We start from the raw sequence: 26,787 nt of genomic DNA on the forward strand, positions 1-26,787 counted from the left end.
ACGTGGCAAGTGGACAATCCACATCTTGTGGCAGGTGACGTGGCAGGTGACGTGGAAAGTGGTGTGGCAAGTGGACAATCCACAACTTGTGGCAGGTGATGTGGCTGGTGACGTGGCAAGTGGACAATCCACAACTTGTGGCAGGTGGCATGGCAGGTGACGTGGAAAGTGGACAATCCACATCTTGTGGCAAGTGACGTGGCAGGTGATGTGGCAAGTGACGTGGCAAGTGGACAATCCACAACTTGTGGCAGGTGATGTGGCAAGTGATGTGGCAGGTGATGTGACAAGTGGACAATCCACATCTTGTGGCAAGTGATGTGGCAGCTGACGTGGCAAGTGACGTGGCAAGTGGACAATCCAAAACTTGTGGCAGGTGATGTGGCAAGTGACGTGGCAGGTGACGTGGCAAGTGACGTGGCAAGTGGACAATCCACAGCTTGTGGCAAGTGACATGGCAGGTGGCAAGTGATGTGGCAAGTGGACAATCCACAACTTGTGACAGGTGACGTGGCAAGTGATGTGGCAGGTGATGTGGCAAGTCACGTGGCAAGTGGAAATCAACAACTTGTGGCAGGTGATGTGGCTGGTGACGTGGCAAGTGGACAATCCACAACTTGTGGCAGGTGGCATGGCAGGTGACATGGAAAGTGGACAATCCACATCTTGTGGCAAGTGACGTGGCAGGTGATGTGGCAAGTGACGTGGCAAGTGGACAATCCACAACTTGTGGCAGGTGATGTGGCAAGTGATGTGGCAGGTGATGTGGACAATGCCCAACTTGTGGCAGGTGACGTGGCAAGTGACGTGGCAAGTGGACAATCCACAACTTGTGGCAGGTGAGGTGGCAGGTGACGTGGCAAGTTGACAATCCACAACTTGTGGCAGGTGACGTGGCAAGTGACGTGGCAGGTGATGTGGCAAGTGACGTGGCAAGTAGACAATCCACAACTTGTGGCAGGTGATGTGGCAAGTGACGTGGCAGGTGATGTGGCAAGTGACGTGGCAAGTGGACAATCCACAACTTGTGGCAGGTGATGTGGCTGGTGACGTGGCAAGTGGACAATCCACAGCTTGTGGCAGGTGGCATGGCAGATGACGTGGAAAGTGGACAATCCATATCTCGTGGCAAGTGACGTGGCAGGTGATGTGGCAAGTGACGTGGCAAGTGGACAATCCACAACTTGTGGCAGGTGACGTGGCAGGTGATGGGGCAAGTGGACAATCCCCAACTTGTGGCAAGTGACGTGGCAAGTGACGTGGCAAGTGGACAATCCAAAACTTGTGGCAGGTGACGTGGCAAGTGACGTGGCAGGTGATGTGGCAAGTGGACAATCCACAACTTGTGGCAGGTGACGTGGCAGTTGGACAATCCACAACTTGTGGCAGATGACGTGGCAAGTGACGTGGCAAGTGACGTGGCAAGTGGACAATCCACAACTTGTGGCAGGTGCCGTGGCAAGTGGCACGCTAAATACACGTACACTGCAGCTCTCACAGCTGCTGCTACTCACTCTGGTCTCACAAAATTGCTGAAATAGTTAATAATACTGTTTTTTTGAGCTGGGGAGGGTCTATGATGTTTAACTAAACGCTTCTAGACGCAAACGCGGTAAAACGCGGTAAAACGCAGCTAAATCGCGGTAAAAATCGCTGCAAAATGCGCGTTTCTAAACGCGGGTTTCAACATGTGTCCAGCAGCGTTTGCATCTGCGTCTCGTGTGCATGAAGCCTAAGGCCTCTTTCACACTGATGTCCCGTTCAGGCCCGCCTGTCAGTTTTTCAGGCGGACCTGAACGGGTGCTCCATAGAGGTCTATGAAGCGTCGGATGTCAGCGGTGACATGTCCGCTGACATCCGACCCGCTCCGATCCGAAAAAGTGTAACGGAGGAAAAAGCTATTTTTCCATCCGTCTGCGGATCGGATCGGATGACGACGGGCACTGCGGTCCGTCGTCATCCGATCTCCCATAGGGGAGAGCGGCGCTGTGACAGGTCCGTCCCTGCGCAGTGTGCAGAGACGGAGCTGTCATCTCCCTGCTCAGCGGGGATCGGCGGAGTGATCCCCGCTGAGCAAACGGATATCCACGGGGCGGATCAGAACTGATCCGCCCCGTGTGAAAGGACCCTAAGTCTATCTTTTTTGAGGAAAGAGGCGGTAGAAATGCATTTGCCCCGTATGACAGGTTTATGCGCTTCCCATAAAAGAACAGGGGAAGTGCCTGGGACGGCATTGTGCACGAGATAATCACGTAATGCTACTTCGATATCAAGCCGAAAAGATTCGTTCGTGAGATATTTATCGTTCATACGCCAAAACCTTTCATTGGATTGCGGTATAAGTGAAGAGATAGTGGTAATCACTGCACAATGGTCGGACCAGGTGATTGGGTGAATAAAAGATTTAAGCAGGACAGGGGAAGATGCTACAGGGATAAATATGTGGTCTATTCTAGAAAATGAATTGTGGGGGTTGGAGTAAAAGGAGTAATTTTTCTTTGTAGGATTACATTCCCTCCAAGTATCTAATAGGTAATATTGTTGGAGTAGAGATCGGAACTGAACCGATAATGATAGGTGGTCCGGTGCATAGGGAGATTTATCAATAGATGGGTGTATGACTAGATTTGAGTCCCCACACATAATCAAGGTGCCCCTAAGATGAGTTTTAATTACCTGGAAAAGGTGAGAAAAGAAGGGGATGGGATTGGAATTGGGAGCATAGTAGGAAACTAGGGTTACTTCAGATTCTTGAAGGGAGCCCGACAGGATAATATAACGCCCCTCAGGGTCCTGGATAACTAAGGCAAAGGTAAACGGGAGGGAACGATGGAGAGCCAGGAGGACCCCTCGTTGCTTTGTAGCCGCAGAGGCTGTATACACCAAAGGGTAACTGCTGTTGAAGAATTTAGGGGTACTACGTGTAGAGAAGTGTGTCTCTTGTAGGGCTACTATTCCTGCTTTTAAGGACACGAAAGAGCGGAATGCCTTGACCCGTTTATTGGGGGAATTAAGACCTTTTGCATTAAGTGACAATATATACAAGGGGGCCATGGGTCAAAACATGGGTGGAAACTATAGTGAAACCCGGGGTCCCCCCAGGCCAACCGACCATAAGTAGTAAGAAAGGCATAAAAAGAGAGCGAAGTGGGAGCAAAAAGAGTGTAGGGAAAGAAAGATAGAAAAACATCAGAGTAAGTATGTAAGGCGAAAAATAAGTAAGTTGGTACGAATCGGAAAAATCCGTATCGCCCGACTCTAATGTGCGTGGTCCTGACGGCAGACAGTTCCGCCATGGGGAGAGCGCACCAGGTAGGGGGGAAGCAGTGGCTGTCCCCCGCAACATACCGGGACAGGAAAAAGCCTTGTAGGTATTAACATAAAACATGCCAAGACAGCTTAAAATCACTCTATTAAGGGTATAAAGCATACACTTACAATGAACTTTATAGAACATAGTGTAACATAGGAATATAGATAACAATATTAATGTCAAATCCTGTGTGAAGGGGAAAGATGGGGGGTGGAGGAAAGGGGGGGATGAGGAAAGGGGAGGGGGGAGAGGAGGGGGGGAGGGGAAGGGAAGGGAAGGGGTAATTCACCTATGAAGGTGACACTGAAGAAGGTCATTAAACACAGCAGGTGAACTCTCCTTGGCTAGAGATGGCTCATGTTCCATGGACCTTAATGATAAGCAGAAAATCAGCATAACAGACAGGAGGGTCCATGGGTGTAGTACAGGAAAAGGAGAGAAGACCTGCCGCAGTGCGTAGAAGTATAACCAAAATCAAAAGCAAAAAATCAAGAATCAAAAATCAAAAATCAAAAAATCAAAAATCAAAAATCAAAAACCAAAAACCAAAAACAAAGAACAAAGTCAAAAGTTTTCCGAACACACAGGTGACTGATAAACGTAACAAGCTATTCAAGCCAATGGGCTAAGGCTCAGAACACCCGCAACAAGGGTGAAAATAAGAAAGTAATCGATGAGGTGGTAGAAGCCGTTCAACGAGGCACAAACACTCTAGGACTATAGAGGTTTGAGGCAGAGGTTTTCGCTGGTGTACCCTTCCGGATAGATCTTGGAGAATGCATGTCCCTGGGATCTCGTTTGGGGGTCGCTGTGTGAGGATAAGGGGTAAGACGAGCAGGGGTGCGTGGAAGTGAAGCCTCAGATTGTTGTTCTGGAGTTGTTAGACATAGAGACTCAAGGAGGCGTTGGAGAGCATCTGGGGAGGCACAGGTGTACTGTTGACCATTATAAGTGAAGTGAAGAGCAAAAGGAAAACGCCACATGTATTTGATTTGATGATGGATAAGCACCTGTAGCTGCGGTTTCATGGCCCTCCGTTTCGCGATTGTAAGAGGGGCTAAGTCAGTAAATAACTGATACGTGTGACCTTGAAATGTGAGGGTATCTTCTTTGCTGCGGGCAGCTGCGAGAAGTTGCTCCTTAGATCTGAAAAAGTGAAGTTTTACAATGATATCTCGCGGGGGACCGTCAGGTTGGCGGCGCGTCAGGGCTCTGTGTATCCTATCAAATTCCAGGCGTTCAATCGGGATCGATGGGGAAAGCTCTTGGAATAGGGCTGTAGTAAAAGATTGTATATCTTGCACCGTTTCCGGAATGCCGCGGAGACGCAAATTCGCCCTCCTAGAGCGATTCTCGGCATCTTCAAGCCGAGAAAGAAGCATTGCGTTTTCCTCACGAAGGGCTAGATGCTCCTGAGCATGATCTTTAAGGGTCAGTTCCATGTCGTCCGCCCGGGTTTCAAGGTCAGCAGTGCGCTGTCCTAACTCACGTATCTCACGTGTCAATTTGGTAGTTATTTGCTCTGAGGTCACTTTCAGGGCCTTATGGAGCATTTTTTCAAAGTGGGCAAGAAGGTCAGCTTGTGGCATACCTGGAGATGGGAGTGCAGGGAAGTCCTCCATGCTGGGTCCACCATCCTCATCAGAATCGTCGCTGCGAGGGTCAGCTGTGTCAGCGGGAGAGCTGGGGCGCTGTGAGAGAGCCTGAGCTTGTGCCTTCATGGCCATCTTGGACGAGGCCCGCGCGAGCGCTTCCTTGATCGGCTTCGGCTTCGTTTTACCCCGGTGTCCCGTTAGGACCATCCCGGGGGGTGCTCGGCGGTATCGGCAATCCGTACCGGCGGGATGCCTGTTTATTGTGCTGGCGGTGGCTCAGTAAAGTCCCGGAACCGCTGCGGGGAGTGCGGAGCTCTAATGGCAGACGTCCATCACGTCGAGCTGCGCGCATGCGCCCCCCACTGATTTATTTTTAATATTTTTAGCATTACATCTATGAGAGAATTATTGATTGATTTATAACTGTATATGTCAAATCGCACCAATTACCCTCTAGTTAGAATTGTGGATTTTAGCCATTTTTTTGATGTATTGCTTGGCACAATCTGCACTGTGACACTTATTGCACTTTAAAATGTAAAATTTGTTTATTTACACTACATATTTTATATATACTTGTAAAACTGTTTCCTTTGTACATAGTTTTATCAAGGAGCGCAACACCAACCTTTTTTTGTATACTTTATCTCTTACGGGTAGTGTTTGACCCCTACGGTGTCTGCAGCAACCTTGTCTTCACCCCCTTTTTTTGTGCTAGCGCAGGAGTACCCCTTCTTTACAAGGATGTGTCATGGATGAGAACGGATGTGGCATGGATGAGCACTGATGTGGTACGAATGAGCACTGATTTGGCATGGATGTGGCAAGGATGAGCACTGCTGTGGCACGAATGAGCAGTGATTTTGTAATGGATATGGCAAGGATGAGCACGGCTGTGGCACGAATGAGCAGTGGAGGAGGCAAGGATGAGCACTGTTGTGGCATAGATGAGCACAGATGAGGCATGGATGGGCATAGATGAGCACAGATGGAGCATGGATGAGCATGGATGGAGCATGGATGAGCCAGGGATAAATGGTATGGATGAACACTGATGGAGCATGGATGAGCATGGATTGAGCACGGATGGAGCACGGATGAGCCAGGGATGGATGGAGCATGGATAAGCACAGATAGAGCACAGATGACCCAGGGATGGCTGGAGCATGGATTAGCGTGGATGGATGGAACACAGATGAGCAAGGGATGAATGGAGCATGGATGTGCCAGGGATGGATGGAGCATGGACGAGCAAGGATGGAGCAGAGATTGAGCATGGATGAGCAAGGGATGGATGGAGCACAGATGAGCCACAGATGGATGGGGCATGGATGAGCCAGGGATTGATGGAGCATGGATGAGCCAGGGATGGGTGGAGCATTGATGAGCCAGGGATGGATGAGCATGGATGAGCCAGGAATGGAGGAGCATGGATGAGCCAGGGATGATTGAGCATGGATGAGCATGGATGTAGCACGGCTTGAGCATGGATGATCCAGAGATGGATGGAGCATGGATGTGCCAGGGATGGATGGAGCACAAATGAGCCAGGGATGGATGGAGCATGGATGAGCCAGGAATGAATGAAGTATAGATGGGCACATATGTGGCATGGCTGGGTGCATATGAGGCATGTATGGAGCATGGATGGGCATGGATGGATGTTACATGGATGAGCACAGATCAGTACTATGGGCACTCCAGAGACAGCCCACAGAGCTGCTGCCCCCTGCTTCCTTCTCTCCTCGCACACTGTATCGATCAGTGTGAGGACAGAGGAGGAGCTGCACCAGACAAGCTCCAGTTTGTTGACAAGTGATCACTCTGTCATTGCATGGATCAATCACGTGGTAAAAGGCCTCTGCCGTGCTCCATCTGTGCCCTTTACCCCGTTCTGAGTCCATCACGGGCATTCTCGGCTGCGTGCTCAGGGAGGCGGGGGAGCGTGATAAGCCAACAATGCTGTAGCCTTCTTTCGGCTATGGCCCAGTCGGCATGTGGTTAAGGAATGCTCTCTACATTTGTGGTCAGTGTGGTAAGAATATCCTTCTTACAGATAAGCAGGGAAGATCATTGTTGCCAGTGGTGACTTATCTAAAGGATGACATTTTTAGTTTCTCAGAGAATCCATAGCACTCTCTCGTTGAACCTAATGCCCTGTACACACGATCGAAATTATGGTCGGAAAAAGGTCTGATGGTTTTCCCGACGGAATTCCTACGGAATTCCTCTCAAGCTGTCTTGCATACACATGATCACACCAAATTCCGACTGTCAAGAATGCGGTGACATACAACACATACGACGGGACTAGAAAAAGAAAGTTCAATACCCAGTAGCCAATAGCTTCCATCACATAGTTGAATCTGAGCATGCGTGAGTTTTTGTGCTTTGGAATTGCATACACACGATTCGAATTTCTGATTTAGAACATGTTCTCAAATTTTTGCTTGTGGGAATTCGGGCAGCTAAATTCCAATGGAGCATACACACGGTCCCATTTACCGATGAAAAGCTCTCATCGGTCTTTTGCTGGCCGAAATTCCGATCGCGTGTACGCAGCATAAGAGTTTAATCAAAGTCAGGCTGCTCTAGGTGTTTTGTTTTTTTAACCTGTTTTAGGTAGGGTTGGAACATACTCTAAAGAATGTGTTTTTGCATACATTTTCTTTTTTAGAACTATAAGATAATGTAAGACTGATTTAAAAAATATGTATTTTTATTATTTATGTATTATCAATTTACAAAGTGCAAAGTGAGTGAACAGAAGAAAAATCGAAATCAAATCAATATTTGGTGTGACAACTCTTTGGCTTTAAACCAGCATCAGTTCTTACACTTGCACACCTTGTACACTTACCAGGATTTTGTAGGATTAGAGTGAAGTATATGATTAATCAGTTATACCAAGCAGAAAATTCATATGTAGGTTGAAACACCTGGTCATTAATTGGAACATAAATGGGTGTGTAGGAGGCTTAAAAAACAGCCAAGCTCTGCTATTAAGGTGAGGTTGTAAAAGATAGTTTCATGTCATGGGTCATACACCATGGCATACTGCATCCACAAGGTCTCTCTCAGGCATTGATTTCAAAGCAAAGCAAAGTAAATCATTATTTACCCCCATTTTTTCTTATAATTGATTTCAAAGCAGACTGGAGTCTCAAGAAGTGGTGTTTAACCTATTTTGAAGAAGCACAAAGAAACAAGTAGCATTGAGGGCTGCAGATGCAGTGGTCAGCCAAGGAAAGTTAATGCAGTAGATGGACACATCATGCTTACGTCTCTTCGACATCGAAAGATGTCCAGCAGTGCCATCAGCACAGACCTGGTGGAAACCAGTGGGGCCCAGGTATATCCATCTACTGTCCAGACAAGTCTTGCCAGAAGTGGTCTTTATGGAAGAATTGTGGTCAAAGAGCCATACCTGTGATGTGGAAACATGGCTAAGCAACTCAGCTATGCATAAAAGCATAGGAACTTGGGGTGCAGAAAAATGACAGCAGATTCTCTGAACTGATGAGTCAAAATCTGAAATATTTGGCTGTAGCAGGAGGCAGTTTGTTCATCAAGGGGCTGGAAAGAAGTAAACCGTAGTGGAGGTTCCTTGGAAATTTGGGGCTGCATTTCTGCAAACAGAGTTGAAGATTTGGTCTGAATCAATGGTGTCCTCAATTCTGAGAAATACAAGCAGATACTTATATATCCTGCCATACCAACAGGGAAGCATGCCCCAAATTTATTCTGCAGCAGGACTAGGACCGCAAGCATACAGCCAATGTCATTAAAAACCATCTTCAGCATAAAGAAGAACAAGGAGTCTTGGAAGTGATGGTTTGGACCTCACAGAGCTCGGATTTCAACATCATCAAGTCTGTCTTGGATTGCATGAAGAGATAGAAGGATTTGAGGCAGCCTACATCCATAGAAAATCTATGGTTAGTTCTCAAAGATGTTTGCAGAGTTCCTAAAAAACTTTGTACAAATGTTCCTGGAAGAATTGATGCTGTTTTGAAGGGAAAAGGTTGTCACACCAAATATTAATTTGATTTGGATCTCTCTTATATTCATTCCATTTTGTTAACTTATTAAAATAAACTAGTAACACTTCTATTTCTGAAAACATTCTTAATTTAGAGCATTTTTTCACACCTGCCTAAAACTTTTGTACAGTAGTGTATATACGAGGTCTGCCTGGAAAGTATATATTAATATATGAAAAATAGAGGCATTATTTGAAGAAGATACAAGGAACATTGTACATAGGGCAATAATGCCTTAGTCCCCTTTAAAGTAGGCACCTTGGGACCTGACATAGTTCTCTCAGCATCTTTTCCACAAGATCCTGCATCAAAATCTTGGACAAAGTCATTTTTGGAATCCACAAATCAGCTTCTAGTTCTCGCACTATCAGTTGCCGATCTTAGTTGAGTGCAGCCTGTACATGTTCAACATTTTTAGGGGTTCTCCTCGTTGAAGGCCTTCCAAAATATTGATCTCTTTCAACAGATTCCCAACCATCTATGAAGCATTTGTGCCACACTCTTATTTACACTGCACTCATTGCATTGTCACTGACAGCCGAAAACCTTCTGGATCAACCTGAATAGCTTCCACAAAGGAATGTTCAAGCTTAATGCAAAATTTGATGCAAATTTGTTGCTCTACGCATACAGTAATTTTTAATGCGATAGCCACACAAAAAAAACATGCTCACTCAACTGTGTCTAGTGCCCCCACCGACTAGTACAGGAAAGTTGTCATTGTTCATGTGTGCGCATTTCAGTCCACTCTCCTTGGTTTCCAGGTTACATCGATATCATGCAAACTGTTCTTATTGTAGTAACAAAGGCTGGACTCTTTCAGACCTTCTATATACAAAACTGATTACCTTTCTCCAATTTTTAACTGAAGGTAAAATGCCCTTTTAATTCTCAAATAGAGTCAACAGTTCTGAAAAACTTGAAAGCAGTATTAAAAACAATTATTTCAAGTAGATGATAAATATATTTTACCTCCCCATAAAGTTGATGTCCTTTCACAAAACTGTAGCTCAAGAAATTTTATGAAACGACTAGAGGAATTATTAAGTGTTGTTTTGGCATGCCCAAATGCTTCTAGGATTGTGTTTACCTGTAATGTAATAAACAAAAACAATTATAGTTTCCTCTACTATCAAAAAATCTCTGTCATAGCAAATGTACAGAACTAGTAAAAATATTACTAAAGCATAACAGACAATGGGGGAGATTTACTTTAGAATCTTAGTGCCATTTTGTGCATGGTAGCAAATTAAATTCTAATGCAGGCCATACATGGGTCGAATTGCCCAAAAATGTATTTCAAAATTGAACCAACCAAGCTTTAATTTCACCTCATGTTGCTACAGAAAAGAATGTTTGTGGCTGAGAATATTCTTTCCCTTCCAAGTCACAGCTCATTTCTTTTTCGATTATATTTCTTGCGTGATTCTCCCATCCCATTTCTTAATTAGAAATTTGTTAATTTTTCCCAAAATTTCCAACATGCCTGATCACTCAAATTTGATGGCCGCGGCGGAAATCAGCCATTGCTGTAGCCCACTAATGGTGCAAAATTCAAACAAAAATTTTTAGTTACGATTTTCTAAAAAAAAATTCAGTTGGAAAACAAGCCATATGTATGGCCAGCTTAACTTCAGCTTGTTCAATTAAATTTTAATAAAAGCTGGAAGCTAATTTTTACACTCTCCAGTTTTAGTAAACTCCATGTTGTGAAACAGAATTTATTTTATGGTGACTTTGTGCCTCTGAAGCTGGCTACAATCATTAAAGGAGAAGTACAGCCAAAGCTCGTTTGGCTGTACTTCTGTGGATCACAGGAGTGCAGTTTGTTTGTTCTGCACTCCTGTGGCCCATTCTAGGCAGACAACAGGCTGAAGCACGTCGGTTGACGTTACAGTGCTGGTTCAGACTCCGGCAAGATTGTGGCAATGAAGATGGGATCTGCACACATGCCTTGACTGGCACTCAGCTCAGCCTCTCAGCGAGCCGCTAAGAGTCTGAGCTTCCCGCTTCTGCCCCCTCCACAGTCCAGCACTCCAGTGAGTTGGGGGGGGGGGGCAGAGCAGACAGCACTAACAATCACCAGTTCTCTGCTCATGGAGCCCTGAGAACCGAGCGATCAGTGGTGTTTGATCATTCAGTTCTAAGTCTTAGCCCTTGTACACACGGTCAGACATTCTGACAACCAAATCCATGGATTTTGTCCGACTGATTTTGTCCGAAACTGTTGCATACACACAGTCGGACAAAGTTGTCGGAAAATCCGATTGTACATAACGTGATGACGTTATTTCGTTACCACGGGACCACGTTCAGGCTAGTAGCCAATAGCTTTGGTCTAGGAATTTGTTCTGAGCATGCGTGGCACTTTGTCCGTCGGAGTAGGCTACACATGATCGGAGTATGTCCGATCGGAGCATATTGTAAGTAAAATTTTATAGACAAGTTGGAAAACTTGGTCCTTTGAATATTCCGACGGAAACAGTCCGATAGAGACCAGACACAGTCGGATTATCCGACAATACGGTCCGATCGGACACATTCCGTCAGAATCTCCGACCGTGTGTACAAGGGCTAAGAGCCTGCTGGGGACAGATGAAGAAGCGGACCGATGCTGCATCCACCTAGGTAAGTATGAGTTGTTGTTAGTAAGTTGTTGGACATACAGGTGCCATCTAAAAACCTTAATATTTTAGGTGCCTTCTTATTGCATAACATAGATAAAACCCTCCCCCTGAAGAAGATACAAATTTCCCTTGTATCGTCATGCGCAGGGGTGGGACAGGACAGTGCAGGAAGCAGCTGATCTGCTTCACAGAGAACGGACATACAACCTCAACCAAAACCCAGCGTTTTAAGGCACATTACAGATTGGTGTACTTAATGCACTTAACCCATGTGAGTACCCTGTACTGGGGCTTTTTGTTTGTACAATAAAATTGTATTAAACTGTATCACACTATGGAGTCTCTTTCTACTGTTTGTATATGAGGACGGTGAATGGCCATTGCCCGAGGGTGGGGAGCACCTTAGTGTTGACACCGCAACACATTGCTTTCATGTTTTTATGAAGTCACCATTATACCTTTAATAAGGACTATATACCGATTATGTTGGACTGATCTGCATTTGATTAGAACGTCACTGTTATAAGCACTATAGCACTTTATGATTCACATTTGTGACACCATATATATAACTTTTATAAGTTTGCTTAGTATTTTTATTTTGTCTGTGGAATGTGACATTTAACACAGAATTTATCATCGCTGCACTCAAAGGACTCTATATACAGGTTTGGAATATATTATAATTTTTGTCAGTTTATCAAATTTTTTTATTCTTTTTCTCATTATTGTAAAGTTGGCACTTTAAAATTATTGTTAGAACTAATATAGCACATCATAGTAGTTTTCTATTTATATTGTTTTCACACAGCTTTATGAGACATGATCAGTGCTAGTAGCTGCCGATCATTTTTATATATACAGTATCTCACAAAAGTGAGTACACCCCTCACATTTTTGCAAAAATGTTATTATATATTTTCATGTGACAACACTGAAGAAATTACACTTTGCTACAATGTAAAGTAGTAAGTGAACAGCTTGTATGACAGTGTAAATTTGCTTTCCCCTCAAAATAACTCAACACAAAGCCATTAATGTCTAAACCGCTGGCAACAAAAGTGAGTAAACCACTAAGTGAAAATGTCGAAATTGGTCCAGTTAGCCATTTCCCCTCCCTGGTGTCATGTGACTCATTAGTGTTACAAGGTCTCAGGTGTGAATGGGGAGTAGGTGTGTTAAATTTGGTGTTATCATTCTCACTCTCTCATTCTGACCACTGGAAGTTCAACATGGCATCTCATGGCAAAGAACTCTCTGAGGATCTGTTGCTCTACATAAAGATGGCATAGGCTATAAGAAGATAGGCTTTACATTGTAGCAAAGTGTAATTTCTTCAGTGTTGTCACATGAAAAGATATAATAAAATATTTGCAAAAATGTGAGGGGTGTACTCACTTTTGTGAGATACTGTATATATTTTGTCACTTTCAAAACAGGTAGCTCGCAAGATCCTCATAGTTTGTTTTATAGATAAAAGTTGCTATTTTCTAATTCCAACTATTCCTTGTTTCAAAACAATATCTTGCTTTTTAGTTAGACAAGAACTATTTACAGATCATTTTCAAATCTCTAATCATGAACAATGGGCAATGAAATATCTGCCCATCTTAAAAAGTCACAGCCAGGAGTACTTGTCCATGATACATTTTTACATTTTCAGGACAAGCTTTCAGGGTGCTCACTACTTTTTGGTCCCAGCATTACTGGCAGTCCAAGCTCCAATAGGAGATCATTATTTATGAGGTGTGTGTACAAGCACTCATTTTTCAGTACCTGAAGCTAGGTCTGAACAGACACAACATATAGCTGAACTTGTGGTACAGCAACAGCAGGATAAAACTATATAATGCTTTCTCTAGCCACCTTTGCGCCTGTCTCTATAAAGCTACAATCATCAAGGCATGCACATATTCACTGTAAGACTGAGGTCTGTTACCAGCAGCCCCAGCCTGTCCCACAACCTTCTGACTGTCTTGCAATGGCTAGGTGCAACACAATGCAGTTCATGCAGTGGTACACTTTGATTTATGTGGTGATGATACGTGATTAGGTAAATGTATACACTCTGTGGGGCAGATGTGTTGAGAAAAAAAGGTGGTGATAATCATATCACTGAATTAACTTACGTGTTTAATCTTTGAATTAAAGGAGTATTTGCGAGAACTACACCTGAGGGCCAGATGTTTAATAATATGCTTGTAGGCTTCTGTCTTCCCAGAACCACTTTCACCACTAGCAATGAAACAGAAATGATTTAAGTTAGAGTAAAAACTTGCATTTTAGAAGGCATCACAATTAAGCTTGGATTGTATATAGTGAGGTTTTGTATTCAGAATAAGTTTTGTGTAAAATGACAATCGTTAACACTGAAATGTGCTGCTCACATTTGCTTCTATGTAATGAAAATATAGCAGAACAACAGAGCCACCTTGTGGTAAAATACCAGTAATAGCTTTTTTATGCTATGAAGAAACTAGCATTTCCTTTCAGCTATGTACATCAAACATGTGGGGAAAAAAATGAAAGGCGCTTACATGAAGTTCAAAGGGTATACAATCCAAAATCCAAAATGTAATATTTTGTAGCTTACCAATCATTAGATATGGTGCCTGCGGCCCTTTTCTTTTTTTGCCTTTTCCCCTCTGTTTTCACCAGGGCTGGACTGGGACAAAAATTTGGCCCTGGACTTCATCCAGACCAGCCCACATTAATTTTGTAAACAAGCACAAAAACAGTATATAAAACTATACGCAATTGTGCAAATAAACATAAGTAGCACAACATAAGGAGTCCTCAGTAACCTCTTTTATTATTTCACTTATTCTCCTCTGTATTTTTCTCATCTTTCTCACATCACTGCGTGAAGTTGAGGGCGAGCTGGGCAGCCATTACTTTGTCACTGAAATTGGCCCACTGAGCCATCGGCCCACCGGGAAACTCCCTGCACTCCCATTGGCCAGTATATGCCTGGAATTCACCTGATGATCTGACCAGTAACCAGACATCGCAACCTGCAAATCTCATTTCAGGGAGGTGGCGCTCCGCGCCTGCAACTTTTTCAATATTTTTTCACAGTGCTTATGGGGAAGGGGGTGAGGGGTATGTGGCAGTGGAAAGTGTCAGTAGTTTTTTATTTTTACATATTGATTTATTTACGATTTAATTTGTTTTTATTTATTTTTTTCATAATGCTTTTTGGGGGGAAGGGGTTGTGACAGTGGATAGGTTTGATAGGGCAGGAGGGAGTGGTGTCAGTAGTTTTTTTATTTTATATATTTTTTTACACTTAAATGTTTTAAAAATTTTTTACAATAATTTTTTTTTATATTTTTTGGGGGCTTTGGTAACATATCAGGGGTCTAAAAAGAACCCTGACATCTCCCCTTTTCTCAGCACTGAAGATGAATGAATAGGATACAGTCTCCTGTCCAGTCATAAACTGAAGAGTAACACACAGTTTACTCTGCTCAGTTATTACAGGACACAGGAGCGAGCTCACTCACTGTGTCCAATTCATAACAGGAAAGGGCCGGTAAATTAAATTTTTACTCAGCCCCTTTTGGTGACTAGCATAAGGCTGTCTCCCAGGGGCCACACATCATTGTCTTAATATTCAAATTTTGCTGAAAAATTGTGGAAATCTCTCAGTCTCATATTTGGACTATTTTCCCGTTGGGTGCCCACTTTGATTGGTGGGCTTTTTAGCCAATATTTGGCTCCCCTCTTTGGCACTGAATCCACTCTTTGTGCATTATTCTGCCCCTGTCCCTGGAACCATCTGGCTTTTCATGCTCTTCACTTACTAGCAGATTAGGCTGGCCTGATCTATCTGTGCATAGATCCTGACGGTGGTGTAGTAGAACCAGTTTCCAGTAGGATGGTACCCTCTGAACCAGTTTCCAGATACTTATAAGTGAGACTTATCTCTTTGTAAGACAGTGAGGTCCATTCTCTTTATTTGCTATCTATAGAACCTTGAATGTATCCTGAAGAAGCCTAACGGTGAAACACGTAAATACACAAGGGCTCACGGCACATTATGTATTAGTAGACATGATTTTTAATTTTTCTGTACTGTTGTATTCATGTTGTGTATTTTTAAATATATAGTGTTTATTTTCATACCTCTTCATTGTTACCTATGCCTTCAAAGTCCATCCTAGGTTTACTGTTATAGTACACCTTTTTCTTGTTTATACCCAGCCCCTTCCTCTGCTCTCCATCCTGACAGATCCCCCCTGCACCTGGTAGGACAGGAGAGGAGGGAAGCTGGCTGCGGAGGAGAACACGGAGGGGGCAGAGAAGAACACAAAGGGGACCGGAAGAGGAGCACACAGGGAGCAGCTGGGAATGTTCAGTGCAGGGGGAACAGCTGCGAAAACCAATCTCTCTGTATAGCTTTTTAGCCAACAGCCGCGGGAGGGAGAGAAGAAGAAGCGTTTATCGACTAAAAAGCTATACAGGGAGATTGGTGTTCACAGCTGTTCCCCGCCGCACAATCATTCCCGGGATATAGCAAGGCACTTGTGGGTGTGCGGGAGCAGCAGCAGAAATGCGGGAGACTCCCGCACCTTGCAGGAGACTTGGGATGTCTGAGTAACACATCTCTTGTATTAGAGTGCCCCCACTCTGGATGAGGGACAATTGGGGCACATCTGGACAGCATTGGGGCACATCTGGACAGCAGCATTGTCAGTCTGGGGGCAGTGTAGTGTTATACTAGTAGATATAGATACACTAAAAAATGGAAGCCAGACTCCAGCTAGCACTTTTTAAGCAGTTACAGCAAAAGTTTTGTTCCTTTCGAGATAAAGGTTTTACATCAATAAAAGCTGATCACTGTAAGCACCCCTGTTAATGTTAAAGTGGTATTAAACCTGGACATGTTTAAAAAAAATGTAAATCTGCAAATTAAAGATATAATGAAATATTTACATTAGAACAAAGCCCTCTACCGGCACACTGTCAGTGTTGACAGGGTTTCCATCTTCATCTGGTCTTCCTTCCGGGTTCGCGTGCTCTGGCCACCTGACTGGCCAAGCCGCGGTTACATTACTGCCACGCATACATGTGGGAGTCATGGGAATTGCACACAGCTCTGAAGGAAGGTCATGGATATGCCAATCTTTGACATCATTGGCTGCATGCTGTATGAATATATCCTGAACACTGCAAGTTTAGGAGATATTCACCGTACTTACAGGTAAGCCTTATTATAGATTCAAAAAAGAAGTTTACTACTGCTTTAAATAATCTGTCTCAACAGTCAGGGTCTAATCCTTTAGTAAATCAACCCCTTTGTCTAAAACTGCAACATCTGCAGAACATTTCGTTCTGTTGAAAAACAACAGACTTCGACCCCATACACACTATTAGATTTTTTGCAGATTTTTGTCTTCAGATTTACCAAAACCATATAGTGCAGGGACCTGCCTGTTTGCATACACATTGAAACTTTTATATCACGTACACACGGTCAGACTTTCCGTCAGGAAATGTTCAATGTGAGCTTGTTGTCGGAAAGTCCGACCGTGTGTATGCTCTATCGAACATTTGCTGTGGGAATTTCCAGCCACAAATGTTTGAGAGCAGGTTCTCAAATTTTCCAACTTCACTTGTTGTCAGAAAGTCCAATCGTGTGTACACAAATCCGTCGCACAAAAGCTCACGTATGCTCGGAATCAAGCAGAAGGAGCCGCATTGGCTATTGAACTTACTTTTTCTCAGCTCATCATACATCTTGTACGTCACCACGTTCTTGACGTTTGGAATGTGGGACCATGTGTATGCAAGACAAGTTTTAGCCAACATCCTTTGGAAAAAAATCCACGGTTTTGTTGTTGGAAAATCCAATTGTGTGTAAGGGGCATAAAGGTTTGACCTCATATTATATGGTATTGGTAAATCTGAAGACAAAAATCTGCAGAAAATCTAATAATGTGTATGGGGTTTAAAGAAAGAAAGCCAAAAAAGAAAACAAACACAACCATCAAATCTAAGAATTGGTAAGCTACAATATAATAATAATTGTTTTTGGGTTTAATACCATAATTAAGCCGATTTCTCATACCTTTATCTGATTTATTCTTACCAAAAAAAAATGTAGATTTAGTTTGTATTTTATTTTTTTTTATTTTTTATTTCTAAGCATTTAAACATTTTTACTCCCTAAAACATAGCGACTCAGTAATCCAAGAGCATTTAAATTGCAAAATTTTAAAGAAAAAATCGTATTTGATTCTCAAAAGAAATAAGAGGAAGTGCAATCAGTGAAAGCAGTAGGCTTACACCTTACAATGTTTAGGAGATATTCCCACTGGATGCACCCGGTGACGTCACCAACGCATGCACTCTCAAGGTCCGGCATACTCTGCCAGACCCTCAGAGCTCCATATCGCAGCCCTGGCCAACACAGCCGGATCCCGTAAACTTGGAAGGAAGACCATGTGAAGATGGAAGCCCTGTCAGCGGTGACAGTGTGCCTCTGGAGGGCTTCATTCTAAGGTAAGTATTTCATTATACCGTATATACTCGAGTATAAGCCGAGATTTTCAGCCTCTTTTTTGAGGCTGAAAGTGCCCCCCTCGGCTTATACTCGAGTCATCGCTGTCTGCCCGCTCGATCAGCGTGTCGAGCAGACAGACAGCGGCCATTCTATTCAAAAGCCGCGCCTCCGGCTCCGCCTTCGCCTGTGATAGGCGGAACACTGAATTTCCCAGCAGCCTGTGTTCCGCCTATCACGGACATCGTATCATCCTCGTACTACGGACGAGGATGATACGACGTCTGTGATAGGCGGAACACAGGCTGCTGGGAAATTCAGTGTTCCGCCTATCACAGGCGAAGGCGGCGGCGCAGCTTTTGAACTTTACAATGGCCGCCGACGAAGAGGGCACGGGACGGAGGCAAGGGAAGGCACGGCACGGGACGGGACGGGACGGCGGCGGCAAGGCACGGCACGACACGGGACGGATGCAAGGAGGCAAGTCACGGCACGGGACGGAGGCAAGGAGGCAAGGCACGGGACGGAGGCTCGGGACAAAGGTAGGCTGGACACACACACACACACACACACACACACACACACACACACACACACACACACACACACACGGATGGAGACACACACAGGGATGGATGGATGGATGGATGGATGGAGACACACACACACACAGGGATGGATGGATGGATGGATGGAGACACACACACACAGGGATGGATGGATGGATGGATGGAGACACACACACACAGGGATGGATGGATGGATGGACACACACACACACACAGGGATGGATGGACGGACACACAGGGATGGACGGACACACAGGGATGGACGGACACACAGGGATGGACGGACACACACACAGGGATGGACAGGCATGTCTCACCCTCGGCTTATACACGAGTCAATAAGTTTGCCAGTTTTTTTGGGGGTAAATTGGGGGCCTCGGCTTATATTCGGGTCGGCCTATACTCGAGTATATACGGTATCCTAAAATGTGATGTATACTAGCACATTTTTTCATTGCCTTTGCAGGGGATTTTTTATTTTACCAGCTGCAGGTTACTACTGCTTTAAGGTCATGATGCTATGTTCTTGATTCACATGTAAAATACTGCCCTCATGAACCTTATTGACACCTAACATATTTAAAGGTTTTTGATCGTGTCTTCCCATCTTCCTGTCTGTTATGCTGTTCAAACTTAAATTAAAAAATGTATTTCCCTTATTTCCAAACCCCATCTGACTATATGCTTTCTTAATTTGATTCTTTCCCACATTATTATCCATTAATCGTACCCTGTAATTCCTTATAATTGCCTAACATCTCATCTAAACCTATTCCTTTCCATGGGCAGTTTAAAGTGTATTTTTCCATACCATTTCATATTTCTGATACATGTATGTGGTACCATGTACTTAAAAAAGTGAAAAAAAAAAAGTGTTAAAAAGGCTAAAAAGAGTCCTGTTCTTTTTTATCTCTTCCTTTGTGTGAAATATCTGGTGATCCTGACAGTTACCCTACTGTCCTATTTCGAACTGACCACACTAGACACTAGAAGCACATCCATCTCAGAGTGGTCAGTTTTCTGGCAGTGCTGAGAGCATAACCAGCCTGTCCTCTAATGGCCAAGACTTGTGCTGACATGACCCCCCCCCCCCCCAGCAGTCTTCACCCAAACTCCCTAAGCCTCTTAAGCAGCTGAGAACAGAGATCATGTGATCTCTTATAAAAAAGAAATAAAGAGGTATTTATAAATGTTTTATATATTTACACACACAAATGTTTGCCTTGCACTTTTATTTTAAACGGAATGGGTTGTTTTACAAGATGAATGTTCACATATACTTTAAGTTCACCATTCAATGTAGAGCCACAACTTAAAAAGGCATCAGAATCATTCAGCTCCCTTCAACTCCTGCACTGTCTCATTTCCCTTTAAACCCTGATTCACTAAATTACAAATTTTTTCAGAATTAGAAAGTATTAGATTGATTTGAATGAATGAATGAATGAATGAAAGAATGATTTGTATAGCGCTGCAAATGCGAAGTGAATCGCCTCAAGGCGCTCGATCTGTCCTGTGTTGTCTAGCTTCTTAGAAGAGGTAGGTCTTTCATTTTTTTTCCTGAAGGCCTGATGGTTTTCTTCCATGCGGATGTAAGTTGGTAGAGCGTTCCATAGCCGTAGTCCTTGGACTGCTCATCTTTGTTCTCCCTTTGATTTGTAGCAGGAATTGGGATCGAGGAGGAGGTTTTGGTTAGATGATCAGAGATTGCAATTGGGTGTGTAGTGTGTTATCTTCTCACATAGGTATTGAGGAGAGTTTCCTTGTATGTATTTGTGGGTGAGGCAGAGGGTCTTGAATGTAATCCGATTCATTACAGTTAGCCAATGTAGGCTCCTCAGGGCGCGGGGAGATGGATTCCCAGTTTTTTTTTCCTGTTATCAGTCTTGCCAACGTGTTTTGGATGAGTTGTAAGCACGCAAGTTGATATTTGGGTAGTCCTATGTAAAGGGAGTTTGCGTAGTCGAGTTGGGAATTAATGATTGTTGGAATGAAGGGGATGAGTCCATTTACTAATGGGAAGTAGACTGTTCACTTTGAGAGGGAATTCTTCCCAGGGCTTAGTAAATGAGGTGCAGCTCTTTTGACTTGAATCATGCAACCGTGTGCAAGCAAAAATGCTGTTTGTTTATTTTCCTTGCTAGGCAATGGATGTTCTTTGCCAGTTAAAATGTTATCACATTCACTAAGTTCAATCCATTTACAAATTGAAATTTTTCAAGCCTAATGCCCCATACACACGGTCGGATTTTCCGACGGAAAATGTGCGATCGGATCATGTTGTTGGAAAATCCGATCGTGTGTGGGCTCCATCGGTCTTTTTCCGTTGGATTTTCCGATAACAAAATCCGATCATTTAAATTCTGATCACGTGTAGATAATTCCGACGGACAAAGTGCCACGCATGCTCAGAATAGACTAAGAGACAAAAGCTATTGGCTACTGGCCTCTTTATAGTCCTTTAATACGTGTTATACGTCACCACATTCTGAATGATCGGATTTTCCAACTTTGTGCGACGGTGTGTATGCAAGACAAGTTTGGGCCAACATCCGTCACAAAGAATCAGATGGATTTTGTTGTCGGAAAGTGCCAGCCACGTGTATGGGGCATTAGACTTTAACTTACACATTAACTATGTGCGGGAAACTGTGTTAAATGCTTTTGCATAGTCTATGTAAACTATATCCAGAGCCACTTGGTTGCTTACTTTCTCATAAAAAAGAAAGCAGATTTGTTTGACAACTTCGGTCCTTTGTGAATCTATGCTGCCCGTTGCTTAATCACTTCAATACCAGGCACTCTCCCCCCTTCGTGCCCAGGACAATTTCAGTGCTGTCACACTTTTAATGACAATAACGTGGTCATACAACACTGTACCCAAACTACATTTTTATAATTTTCTTCCCAAAAATAGAGTTATCTTTTTATCTTTTGGTGGTATTTGATCACCACTGGGTTTTTTATTTTTTGCTAAACAAACTAAAGAAGACCAGAATTAGAAAAAAAATAAAAAATCTTAGTTTCTGTTATAACATTTTGTTTTCTCCTTCACTGACAGGCACTGATGAGGTGGCACTGATAAGATGGCACTGATGAGGAGGCACTAATATGTAGAATTTATGGGCACTGATATGCAGCACTGATATGCAGCACTGATGGGCACCGATAGGCTACACTGAGATGCAGCACTAATGGGCACTGATAGGCAGTACTAAAGGGCAATTATAGGCGGCACTGATGGACACTGATAGGTGGCACTGATAGGCAGCACTGATGGGCAGTAATAGGTGACACTGATAGGCAAAACTGATGGGCATTGATAGGCAGCACTGATGGGCAATGATGGGCACTGATAGGTGACACTAATGGGCACTAATAGATGACACTGATAGGCAGCACTGATGAGGAGGTACTGACAGGCATTACTGATGGGCATCTGTGAAAGGCACTGACTGGCAGCTGACGGGCACTGATTGTCATTGTGGTGGACACCTCTAATGGGGACAGCACTGAAAATCAATGTGCTGATTATCAGTGCACACCCCCCCCCCCCTCTGAGAGGTAAGCAACTGATTGGCTGGATTGAGATGGGCACATCTAAGTATCAGGGGTACCACTTCTGGCCGTCATTTTGCTATAGGCCGGGCGGGAAGCGGTTAAAAAATAGCTTTCTAGCAAAAACCCTTCTATGTGATCTTTTACCAAAATGTCAAGTATCTTCCTGACTATAGAAGTTAAAATAAAATATCTGTAGTTACTAGTTAAAACTTTAATCCCTTTTTAAATATAGGCACTATCCTGTGCTAATCTTGGGGCACCAAGCCAGTCCTTAAGGTAGACATGTGCATTTTGTTTCGTTACGAATTGAAATTCGGACGAATTTTCATTATTCGGACATTCGGACGCATCCGAATTACCGAATTGCAATGTTAACGAATTCAAACGAAATTCGAATCAAATTATAAAAAATGACATTTTGCGACCCGACTTTGGGGCCATGTATCTCGGGGCCACTTATAGCTAGGAACCCCAATTTGGTATGCAAACACAGTAGAACTAGCACTACAACATATCCAAATTTGGGGTTGCTAGCTATAAGTGGCCCGAGATACGGGGCCCCAAAGTCGGGTCGCAAAATGTCATTCTCTGCTTCAGAAAAGTGCTTGACATTTTGCGACCCGAATTTGGGGCTCCATAACTCGGGTTCACTTGGAGCTAGAAACCCCAAATTTGGTATACAAACACAGTAGAACTAGCACTACAACATATCCAAAATTTGTGTCATTCTCTTCTGCATAAAAGAAATATAAATGAAATAAGATGTGGGTGTTTTTTTGCATTGGTACACTGCAAGTATGAGAAGTTGATTTGACAGATGTATATAAGTAACTAACCATCTTCCAAAATTTCTAATTCAAATAGAAAAGATTAGAAAAAAATATAATTTAATAGAATAAAATAGAAAGAATACACAACCATCTTCTGAAATTCAAATTTCAAATAGAATAAATTTGAATTTCGAATAGTATGAATTCAACATTTTTAATGAATTACTATTTGTTTCCATACGGTCTCCTGCAGACTATTAGCATCTATTTAAATTTTTTGCAGATCTCCTGCAGACTATTAGTATCTATTTTGTTTTCTAATCAGATCTCCTGCAGACCATTAGCATCTATTTTTTTTAGCAGATCTCCTGTAAACTATTAACAGCCATTTCACTTCTTTTTTTTTTTGCAGATCTCCTGCAGACTGTTAAAATCAATTTCATTTTTTTTTTTGGAGATTTCTATTTATTTCCATCAGATTTCCTGCAGTATAATAGCATATATTTAATTGTTTGCAGATCTCCTGCAGACTATTAGCATCTATATCTAAAGGAAATGGCTGTTCTAATGCAAAAAAATAAAAACAAAAGTGAAATAGATGCTAATAGTCTGCAAGAGATCTGCAAAAAATGAAATATATGTTAATATACTGCAGGAGATCTGATGGAAATAAATAGTAATCTGCAAAAAAAAGAAAAATGAAATTGATTCTAACAGTCTGCAGGAGATCTGCAAAAAAAGAAGTGAAATGGCTGTTAATAGTCTACATGAGATCTGATAAAAAAGAATAGATGCTAATAGTCTGCAGGAGTTCTGCAAAAAAAATGAAATAGATGCTAATAGTCTGCAGGAGATCTGGTGAAAAAATGAAATATATATTAATTGTCTGCAGGAGATCTGCAAAAAATGAAATAGATGCTAATAGTCTGCAGGAGATCTTATTAAAACAAATGGTAATCTGCAAAAAAAAATAAAAATGAAATAGATAGTATCTATATTCTATTCTGTTCTATTGTGTTCTATTGTTCTAGTCTATTCTCTATTTCTAATCTTTTCTATTCAAATTCGAATTCATTCTATACAAAATTCAAATGTCGGAAATATATATATATATATATATATATATATATATATATATATATATATAAAACCATCTTCCGAAATTCGAATTTAGTATATAATGATTTTGATTTTAATAGAAAAGATTTTAATAGAATATAAAAGAATAGACTAGAAAAACAATATAACAGAACAGAATAAAATATAATATATTCTATTCTGTTCTGTTCTATCGTTTTTTCTAGTCTATTTTCTATTTTATTATAATCTTTTCTATCAAAATGTAAAATTAATTCATTAAAAATTTTTAATTCATACTATTCGAAATTCAAATTTATTCTATTCAAATTTGAATTTCAGAAGATGGTTGTATATTCTTTCTATTTTATTCTATTAAATTTTTTTTTATTATTCTGTTCTAATCTTTTCGATTTGAATTAGAAATTTTGGAAGATGGTTAGTTACTTATACTTACTTATATACATCTGTCACATCAACTTTTCATACTTGCAGTGTACCAGTGCAAAAAAAACACACATATCTTATTTCCTTTATATTTATGGTATCAATGAAGTTGTCAGCATTCCTGATTGAAGAAGTCACGGATGTCGATCGCAAGGCAAATGCATATGCTGTATGTCATTGTCCACTTGCCAAAAGTTATGTATTGTATTTGTCCACTTGCCACATCACCTGCCACAAGTTGTGTATTGTCCACTTGCCACGTCACCTGCCACAAGTTGTGTATTGTCCACTTGCCATGACACCTGCCATGAGTGCCACGTGACCTGTCACATGGCCGGACACGAGTGCCACGTGACCGGCCACGAGTGCCATGTGACCTGACACGAGTGCCACCTGACACGAGTGCCACGTGACCTGACACGAGTGCCACGTGACCTGATACGAGTGCCATGTGGCCAGCCACGAGTGCCACGTGGCCTGACACGAGTGCCACGTGACCGGCCATGAGTGCCACGTGACTTGACACGAGTGCCATGTGACCGGCCATGAGTGCCATGTGACCAAGTTGTGGATTGTCCACTTGCCACGTCACCTGCCACCAAGCGACCCCAGATATGGGCAATATGAAAGTACTTTTCTGCAGCAGAGAATGACATTTTGTGACCCGAATTTGGGGCCACATATCTCAGGGTCAAATTTAGGGTTTCTAGCATCAAGTGACCCCGAGATACATGGCCCTAAAGTCGGGTCACAAAATATTTTCGAATCCAGTTGAAATAGTTTCGAATGCGGTTGAAATAATTTTGAATCATGTTGAAATCATTTCGAATTCGACAGAAATATTTTTGAATTTGGTTGAAATATTTTCGAATGTGACAGATTTTTCGAATTCGGCAGAAAACTAAACGAAATACAAAAACGAATTTAACAAATTTAACGAATATAACTAAACAAAATTAATTAATTAATGAATTAAAACAAAACGAAACTAAACACATTTTTTCCTTTTGCACATGTCTACCTTAAGATGGTTCTAACAGTAAAAGTTTTTTTATCTTAATATATTCTATGCATTGAGATTACAAAACCTTCGGTGTCCGGCAGCCCCCCTCAGCTCCCCTAATACTTACCTGTGCTCATCTCGATCCAGCAATGTTGCACAAAAGGCCTGGCTGTCCGGGACTCCCCCTCCTTATAGAAAGTAGGTGCCATTGGCTCCTGATTAGGGATGGGCTCTATGTTCGGGTCGAACATGAGTTCGACTCAAACATTGGCTGTTCACCCGTTCACCGAATAGCGAACAATTTAGGGTGTTTGCAGCAAGTTTGAAAGCCGTGGAACACCCTATAAAAATCTATGGGAGAAATCAAAAGTGCTAATTTTAAAGGCTTATATGCAAGTTATTGTCATAAAAAGTGTTTGGGGACCTGGGTCCTGCCCCAGGGGACATGTATCAATGCAAAAAAAGTTTTAAAAATGCCAGTTTTTTCGGGAGCAGTGATTTTAATAATGCTTAAAGTGAAAAAATAAAAGTGTAATATTCCTTTAAATTTCATACCTGGGGGGTGTCTATAGTATGCCTGTAAAGTGCTGCATGTTTCTCTTGTTTAGAACAGTCTGAGAGAAAAATTACATTTCTAAAAGGAAAAAAAGTAATTTAAAACTACTCGTGTCTATACAGACATACCCCACTTTTAAGTACACAATGGGGTTTATTTACTAAAGCTGGAAAGTGCAAAATCAGGCTCACTTCTGCATAGAAACCAATGAGCTTCCAGGTTTTATTATCAAATCTTAATTGAACAAGCTGGGTTTAGAAGCTCATTGGTTTCTATGCAGAAGTGAGCCTGATTTTACACTTTCCAGCTTTAGTAAATAAACCCCATTGTGTACTTAAAAGTGGGGTATGCCTGTAATGAATTGTCGGTCCCGGCAATACACATAAAAGTAATTGAAAAAAATGGCATGGGATTCCCCCACATATATATATTGTTTGAAGGATCCAAAGAATTTTCTAGCGATGTTGATTTTAACATGTACTCATAAAATTAGAATTAGAATATCATCAAATAGTTCATTTAGTTTAGTAATTGAATTGAAAAAGTGAAACTCATATATTTTATATAGATGTGTTACATACAGAGTGATATATTTCAAGCATTTTTTTTCTTTTAATTTTGATTATTATGGCTTACAGCTAGTGAAAACCCAAAATTCAGTATCTCAGAAAATTTGATGACATCAGACCAATAAAAAAAAGGATTTTTAATACAGAAATAT

At 42.2% G+C, this 26,787-nt stretch overlaps 1 protein-coding gene across 3 annotated transcripts in view; it reads right to left on the reverse strand.

The window, feature by feature from the left end:
- The window catches only part of MYO16 (myosin XVI), a 555,564-nt gene that overhangs the window by 234,450 nt on the left and 294,327 nt on the right, over nt 1–26,787 (reverse strand). For all 3 annotated transcript variants that reach the window (XM_077482903.1, XM_077482902.1, XM_077482901.1), the window contains exons 14-15: nt 13,708–13,813; nt 9,924–10,041 (exon numbers count right to left, since the gene is read on the reverse strand). In XM_077482903.1, coding sequence (XP_077339029.1) covers nt 9,924–10,041; nt 13,708–13,813 — 224 coding nt within the window. The remainder of the gene's footprint in view (nt 1–9,923; nt 10,042–13,707; nt 13,814–26,787) is intronic.

This window comes from Lithobates pipiens, unplaced genomic scaffold (genome assembly GCF_037356315.1).
Source record: "Lithobates pipiens isolate NorthernLeopardFrog02 unplaced genomic scaffold, aLitPip1_a1.2 Scaffold_16, whole genome shotgun sequence".
Classification (NCBI taxonomy): Eukaryota; Metazoa; Chordata; class Amphibia; order Anura; family Ranidae; genus Lithobates; species Lithobates pipiens.